This window comes from Apostichopus japonicus, chromosome 16 (genome assembly GCF_037975245.1).
Source record: "Apostichopus japonicus isolate 1M-3 chromosome 16, ASM3797524v1, whole genome shotgun sequence".
NCBI classification, from domain to species: Eukaryota; Metazoa; Echinodermata; class Holothuroidea; order Aspidochirotida; family Stichopodidae; genus Apostichopus; species Apostichopus japonicus.
Window position 1 is genome coordinate 30,530,060 of NC_092576.1, and position 8,455 is coordinate 30,538,514.

The following is an 8,455-nucleotide window of genomic DNA, read 5'->3' on the forward strand; positions in this document are numbered from 1 at the left end:
TTTACAAGGTGTTCCAGTCATTGTTCCCATCCCGCATATCTCAGAAAGCCGATACCACCACAAAGATGGGACCGTTTTAAAGTGTGCTTGTTGTAAGCAGGGTAGATCGTGCGTTCACAAAGGAGCGTGTATATGGGTATATATAGGTTAATTGGCTCCCACAAAAGAATTGGAGGAAGACGAAAATCTTATTGGTGATTTAGTCTACCCTCCTGTGCTCATATCTGAAACAGAATAAAAGTATTCCATGGCCACTTCCTCATGCATGGATAAATTTAAACGGGTAACTACCGCTCCTTTTTATGTGTCTGAATTTATTCCCACAGAAACCAACTGTTCATCGTGTGGACCGACTATCTCAACCCATGAAAATAACGGACAAGGCAACTCTTTTGACCTCCCACGGCATGGACAATGGTACTGTAACATACTGTAAGCTTTGACCGGAATGTACTTTACCATTTAGTGTAGCATTCTCCTATCTATCTGCTCGAGGAGGAGAACATCTTTTGTGACCTGTTATCAATCGTGATGTAGTTTTTTGTGGCTTGCATGTTGAAGAGCATGAATGAAAGTACATCAAAACTAACTTAAAAACAAAAGGTGAAACCGTACGTGGGAGAGCTGCCAAGTAATCATTTAAAGGTCTCACGGTAGAACTACAAAACACCAGCTGTCATAAAACTAGAACTCACAAGGCAAGAAAAACCTAGACATGAGCAGTGGCACAAAATAACAGCAAACCCTCCACTTAATTCTATACAGCGCCACCAATTATTAAAGTAACACATCACTTTGAAAGGGTTACATTCTATGAAAAGAGCATAGTAAAACATGGTAAAATTTGGATGATATTCTTTGTGAAGTTTCCCCCAACATCATGTCCTCCTTCAAGTCGGTGATGACAATAAGTAATCGATACAGGATATAATTACAAGGTAAACAATACATATGTAATCTTCCTTATTTTATGAAAGCCACCTTCTTCATGTTCTTTGCTGATTTCAAAATGCACTCTGTATTTCGCCGTTTATCTGGGGCTGCCTTTTTTGGACGCTGGTATGCTGGGTAGGGGGGTTTCGTTTCGCTGCGTGCTGGTCGACCTTTTGTAGTTTTTGGAATGTTTCAGTGGGTGGTTGGGGCGTTTTGTCTCTACAGGTCGGTGGGCGCATGTATTTTTTCGGCTCGCTTGACTTGAGTTTGGTTTGTAAGAATGGGATGGCTCTGTAGTACCGTTTGGCCGTGACGTTGTGTCCCTCATGGCGGGTCACGTATAAAGCACAATCTCTAACTTATGAGGGGGTCTACGTCTTCCTTTTTTTTTTTCGTCCACCCCGTACGACTTGGCCGTTTCCTGCAGAGCTCCATAGCTATATAACACTAGCCTAACGTGCAAAGGGGTTTCTACACATGTTGTTACCGACAACTGATCATCCTATGGTTCCCAACATATCGAAATATGAACTTCAAATTTCTTGGTAAGTAGCCATTTTCCGTAATTTTACCTGCTTACACGTATATGTAAGAATACTATCTGTAGAATGTACCACCTATTTCCCCCATATATGATGAAAAAAGCGTCGTGATTGGAAACTCCACGGAGCAACACCTCTGTTCGATAGTCACAAGGTCGTTGATCGAATGTAATGACGTCACCCGCTTTTTCGATGGGTGTCCAAAAATCCCTCTAATAAAATCTGTTGCTGTGGTGGAATTCGGACACTTGAAATTCGTAGTGTCCGGATTCTCCCACATACTAGGGACGAAAACCTCAGCATCACCTCATTGTGCATTATAATGATAATTTGTTGATGAATAATTATTTTTTTCATTACAAATATGATCGACAGTTCAATAGAAATATGAAATGGCATTGCAACAGCCACATTTTACGTCACATCACAGGATGAATGTAGATAACTGAATATGTTCCCATTGTAAGTGAACTGTATTTCAAGTCAAATGGCGCTTGTGTGCAATGAACCTACGGGGCCTGGGAGAAGCGCGGGTGGCGAGGGGAGATAACATGACACTGATATTCGGGATATTACTATTGCATTAAATACCTCAGCAATAATGAATGCTTCGATAACGTAGGGGCAGTAGACGAAGAAATTTGCGGATTTCGTTCACCGGAACTGACACTGAAATTATTTCCTCGATTCCTCGCTGAGAGCCAATCAGAATGGATGAAATAATTTCTGTGTCAGCTCAGTTTGGGGAAAAAATATTCGCGTCCGGGCCTTGGTATACCAATACATGGACCTTTTTTCTTATGTTTTTTCCTGACAGGTTTAACATGCCACGGACCCAATGAGGGAGATATCGTCTGTATGCACAAGAAAGCCTCGAATTGGCCTATACGGGATAAAAAAAAATGGGCAGATATCTCTGAGAAAAGCAGCGAAGCTGTATAATGGCTTTCTAGTCACTTCGCCCAACAACCATTTCGCCCAACCAGCCTGGTCATTTCGCCAAACCCTTATTTTTACTAATATTCAGCCAGAATAATTTCTATTCCACTAGTTCAATTTGAATTTTTTTTTTTGGGGGGGGGTAGGTAACTTCGTAATAGGTAAATAAAGAAGTGAGTTCCGCTCGATATCGATCGGAGTCTGTGCAGATATATTTCGGGTATAATGGGAGGATTACACTACTTAACCCTTTAGCAAGCAGTGGTACATATTTGTACCACTTCCTTCTCATCCCCCCTATTGCATAATTAAAAGACTTTCTCACTAGGTCTTCATTGTCTTTGGTACATATATGTACCACCTTTCATGTGGTTATAACTTCAGACTGGATATCAAAGACTAAGGGGGTCATGTGACTAGTCACATGGCAAGTGGTACATATTTGTACCAGTGCCAACACAGTACCCTCTACAGCGCACATGCAAGTACAACACATTCAAGCTAATAAACAGCCTAGAAGAATCTCTTTTCATCCTTTTCACTGTTGAAGTAATCAGGTAAATACTTTTCTTTTCTTAATTTGTAAATGTTTAAGAATAATTTTGCTACATTATATGTAAGATTTGGTTAAATTTTCAAAGAAATATTCAAAGAATAAAATTACCATGCTGCACACAGTGCTCATATGATAAAAAATGTGAATAACCTTTATTGGCCCCTTACATCTTGTTGGGTAGTTATATGCTTAGGTAATTGTACACATGGGTGTATTTATATACCAAACTATTTCTTAGGGATAATATTATCACTCTGTTGCAAAAATTACTATATATTTGATATCCGCGAAGAAATACCGACCCAAAATGTGTAGTCTACCGCCCTCAATTTTGAAAAATCTACATTTAGGCCATAACTATGTATAGGAATGTAGGTTTGGGGCCCAGTCTTAACATTATTTACACTTCTTTTGTTTCTCCCACTTTGAGTGAATGCTTCTTCGGGATATGTGTGCACTTTTGCAATATCTGGTAGTAGTGGAGCCGGGAAGGGATGACGTAAGTGGGTCACTAACCCAGTTACGTCATAGTTTACAGATTATGGTAATTTCTTCAGAAGGGTAGGGGTTTTGTGGGGGGTGTGGATCATTGATGAAACTTTTTTTCACATTTGTAAGAATTATTTTAGCATTTATTTTACATAGATTTATATCAATGGCTTAGGAACACTACTCTTTTGCACATATTCTACCAACCAAAGTTTCCTACATGTATAACTTTCATCCAATCAGGGCTAATGGCAAAGTCTTGGAGTGCAGATCAGGTCCTGGCTATGATAACAGGTGAAGGGCCGTTCCCTTCTATTACTGATGAACAAGCTTTCAACAGTGATGATGGGGGTGACTCAGATGCAGAGGATGAGATGGATGTCTCTACAGTCACTACTAGAAGTGGGAGGTCATCGATGAATAATAGCCAGGACGGAAGTGGTAAGTCATACAGAAACTTTGTGGTGAGGAAGGGGTTGATTCGCATTGGCGTGGCAACACTTTCAGAGTAGGGAATTTGGATGGCTTGTGTTGAGGTTGCTTTTTACGGACAGAATAGTGGGGAGCCATATACAAAGCTCACGGTGCTAACACCAGTGAGTGGGAGGGATGCCACTAGCATGGAGAGGGACACATTGCGGTGGTACATTGACGAGAACACAGTGTATTTCATTGATATATTTCTTTTTATGTCGTTTTCAGCTGATGAGGAGGATGGTGAAGATAATGACGACGATGAGGACTATCATCCAAATGATGACATCCAGGTAGAGAGGACGGTGCCCTACTCTGATTCAGATGAGAGTGATGAGGAATTAGTACAGAGGAAACCCAAAGTTAGAAAGGAAGAAACTAATGAATCGTTGAACTGGACAAAGGCAGAGTCAAAGCCAAAGACATACGATGAATTTACATTTGCCGAACCGAAGGGGATGACTAAACCCGTAGAGTCCAGCAGCTCCCCTATTGCATTCGTCTCCTTGCTGATCACTACTTCTCTACTGGAACATATTGTAAGTCAGTCTAATCTATATGCTACTCAGTCTGGTGTTGATCTGAACACATCTTTGGAAGAGATGAAAGCATTTTTAGGCTTGCTTATCATCACGGGCTTTCACTCACTGCCTAGTATGTTCCTGTACTGGTCATCAGATCTAAACTGTCATGTTGAAGTTGTTAGCAAGGTAATGGCTGTAAAAAGATTCCGTAAACTCATGAGATACATTCATCTCAACAATGATAACGCAAAGATGCCGGCCAGAGATTCGGAACAGTTCGATAAACTGTATAAAGTAAGACCGATTATTGTTCACTTCAATAAGGTATTTCTGGAATTGTTCAAGCCAAGTCGTTTTTTATCAATTGATGAAAGCATGATTGCTTTCAAAGGGAGAAGCAGCCTAAAACAGTACATGCCACTCAAACCAATAGAGGTTTCAAAGTTTGGGTAATTGCATGTGCTGTAACAGGGTACTGCTTAGTAACAGATGTATACACAGGCAAGAGTGCAGAAAGGGATAATGAAACGCCACTTGGAGAACTTATCTAAATCTTTTGAAATGCTTGGGTACTGTCTGTTTTTTGATAATTTTTTCAACTCTATAAATCTCCTTCATAAGTTATTGCAAAAGAATCTTTTCGTTCCAATCGAAAACAATTCCCCAATGACTTGTTGAAAAAGAACAAGGATTTGAAAAGAGGTGAGTATGACTCTTTCTCATGGGGAGAAATCAGTGCTTACCGTTGGAAGGACAGAGGTAAAAAGGCTGTCAATTTTGCATCAAACATGCATAATCCAGCAGATGTTACTTCCGTACAAAGGAAAAATGCAGAGGGTGATAAGGAAAATATTCCATGCCCTAAAGCTATTTCCGATTATAACATGTATATGGGTGGGGTTGATCGTTTTCACCAACTTATGCAGACATATTCTATTGGCTGGCGGTCAAAACGATGGTGGCTGAAGATCTTTTATTACTACATAGATGCTGCAATTGTAAATTCTTACATTATGTACAAACATAACCTGAAACAAACCTGCCCCAAAACAAAACCTATGAGTCATCTCCAATTCAGATCTTTGTTGGCCACTGAACTGATCAACAACTACTCCTCACGTCAGAGACCAGGTCCATCAGCTCATGGCACCAGTGTACGTAAGCAAGGTAGAGCTGATGGTCGAGTAATGAATATTGAACGGAAAATGCCTGGAAAACATTTACCTGTCACCAGTACGCGCAGAAGGTGTGCTTGGTGCAGCACCAAAAGGTCACAAAAAAGGACATCAGTTCAGTGCAAAGAATGCAAAGTTGGTCTTTGTATTGACTGCTTTGTGCCATTTCACACACAGATGCCCATTATATGCAAATTTATCATCTTCCATCCTTCCTTGTATACAATTTATTCAAGTTTTCTTGTTTTTTTATATTTCATTTCAGCGGTTTCTTTCCATAATCATGTAAGTGGTACATATATGTACCACTGCCAATCTGGTTACATACCAGTCATCGGAATGGTCATTGGTACACCCCACAACTTGACCCTGGGGGATGTGGACTTCATGATATTGGTAGTAATGTGTTAAAACACACTTAAATAAGCAATTTATGCCACAAATGAGCTGATTCCTGTGTTTCGAGAGTTGTGCCCTATAAAGGGTTAAGGCGTTTACGCATACAATGGAAGTTATATTATTATACAAACACAGAGGAATCGGTCTTCATGAAAACCTATCAAACCTAACCCCTGAAACACTGATCCATCCTACTGACTAACAATTCCCTAACGTTTCCTTATTAAATTGGAAAAAATATATAAAACCCGTCCGTAATGTTGAAGTACTATATTTAATCAATGTAACCACTTTATCGATGTAACCACATATGTAATCACATGTGTAGGCCTAATGAATTTAACCACGACTTCAAGTTTCCTTAATACTCGGTTCGTATACCGTAACGTTAACAATTCCCGAACGTTTACTATCAAACCTACCAAACCTAATCCCTTAAACACTGATCCATCCTCAAAATTCGTTAATATTCGGTTCGTATCCTGTAACGTTAACAATTCCCGAACGTTTCCTTACTAAAGTTATACAAAGTAAAGGACTTCAAATTTCCTTAATATTCCTTAATTCCAGAACGTTTCCTTTTGAAGTATCATATTTAATCAAGGTTGGGCGAAATGACCAGGCTGGTTGGGCGAAGTGTCCTGCTTCCGTATAATGTGCCGAAGTCTACGTTAAGCGACAGATTGAAGGGCAGGGTGCCATAGTAGTCAAGTCTGGTCCGATGCCAAATCTCACGGGTGAGGAGGAGGCAGCCATAGAGGCATGGCTGATGAAAATATCCCAAATCGGATACGGCCAGAAAAAGCGGGAACTGAAACTGGTAGTAAACAAAATACTTGACGAAGACGGAAGGACAACCATGTTCCCTAATAACCTACCGGAAGAGACTGCTTTAATCGGTTCATGTAGCGACACCCCAAGATTTCGGAGAGAAGTGGGGAGGCATTGGGCACGGAGAGGACTCTACTGACGACCGAGAAAGTGGACGCGTGGTATGACAAATTCCGCGACGACGATGTTAAGGGGAAAGGGGCGGAGATCATGGGAGATCCAAGTAGAATTTTTATCTGTGACGAGTGTGGATACCTCGTGTGGTCAATCTGAAAAGGTGTTGGCACCACGGGGTGCCCGGAACGTGTATCAGCTGTCCAACTCGGACAGAAGGCAGATCACTGTTCTGGGTTGCATGAATGCGGCGGGAACCTATGCACCGCTGATGCCGATATACCCGGGAGTTCGCTTACGATATCACCCACTCAACAATGCCCCAGGAGATTAGTGTATCGGAAGGAGCACTAGCGGGTGGATGGACTCAGAATTTGTTTCTTTCGAGTGAACTGCCAACCACTTTTTGCCGTTCGTAAAGAAACAAGGAATAAGGTTTCCGATCCTAATACTGTGGGATGGCCACAGCTAGCATCTGAATTTGGAGGTTGCAGAGCCCTGCAACGAGAATGGGATTATTCTCTACAGCATCCTTGCCCATGCCAGCCATATCATGTAGCCTTGCCGGCTTGAAAAGTTTGAAGAGCAGCTGGCAAGAGAAGGCGAAGGACTTCGTTTCCAGTCACATTGGCCAGACGGTGACGAAGCTGAACTGTGCAGAGGTATTCGCGGCCGCATGAAAAGAGGCGGCAAAACCATAATTGGCCGTGAATGGATTCAGAGCTGCTGGACTTCATCCATTCGACCCCAGCGCCTACGACCGAGCGAAGCTCCAGCCAAGCGAAGCTCTCAATCCATGCAGACCGATACCAGTCCAACCAGATGATGTCGCCATGCCACAGGACATCGATGCCACACCGCCGCCTGCCATGACCAATGTCTCTGCACCACCAACTGCCAATGCAGCAGCGTTCAATGCAATGGAGAAGTGCAAGAGTGACTATTGTATAATTGTCATTGTAATTTACAGGTACCATATTCTGAGTGGATCTAAGGGGAAATGGATTGATAATCACCGACCATGGACGAACAAAGAACGACGAGACGGAAGCCCATGTGGCCTTTGTCCAGGCAAGTATTTAAAGGCTGTATGGGAATTAAAACGCCGTTTACGAGACTATTATATTGACAAAGGAATGTTAATGTGTTAACGGTACCATGCAAAAGAAACTGTATCATTCAAAATAAGACATGCGGAACATACCAATGTAAGTAGCGAAGATAGGAGTGGTGATAGTGATGATAATCATCAAGAAGAATTCATTGAAAAGGAAGAAAGAGAACCGAGTTAGGTACAATAGTGGAGAAGATTATCGAGGTGATGTTCACAGTGAATATAGTAGTGATGTTGCAGGTAGTAGTATAAGGGATGTCGGTGGTTACGAAAAGGCAAGTATCGAGGGTAGGAGTGTTGATAGAGATGAGAATCAGGAAGAGGAATTCGTTGGAAGGGACAATAAAAATGCAGTGGAATTACCA

The 8,455-nt window shown here is 41.5% G+C and overlaps 2 protein-coding genes across 2 annotated transcripts; both read left to right on the forward strand.

The window, feature by feature from the left end:
- Positions 1-2,773: 2,773 nt before the first annotated feature.
- LOC139982140 (piggyBac transposable element-derived protein 2-like) lies at positions 2,774-5,012 on the forward strand. Its single transcript, XM_071994744.1, has 2 exons — positions 2,774-3,900; positions 4,162-5,012. Exons 1-2 carry the CDS (start codon positions 3,708-3,710, stop codon positions 4,908-4,910), a joined length of 942 nt encoding a protein of 313 aa, XP_071850845.1. The 5' UTR covers positions 2,774-3,707; the 3' UTR covers positions 4,911-5,012.
- Positions 4,980-5,983, forward strand: LOC139983750 (piggyBac transposable element-derived protein 4-like; the record flags this gene model as incomplete). The annotated part of the gene is made up of 2 exons (XM_071997497.1): positions 4,980-5,031; positions 5,079-5,983. Coding segments are annotated over exons 1-2 (957 nt in total), but the record flags the coding sequence as incomplete, so codon positions are not given.
- Between the last annotated feature and the right edge of the window lie 2,472 nt (positions 5,984-8,455).

Bases quoted from the DNA above. Each gene is read 5' to 3' on its own strand.
- LOC139982140 (XM_071994744.1), top strand. From the start codon at position 3,708: ATGGCAAAGTCTTGGAGTGCAGATCAGGTCCTGGCTATGATAACAGGT. The intron at 3,901-4,161 runs GTAAGTCATACA...TGTCGTTTTCAG, and splicing joins TAATAGCCAGGACGGAAGTG to CTGATGAGGAGGATGGTGAA.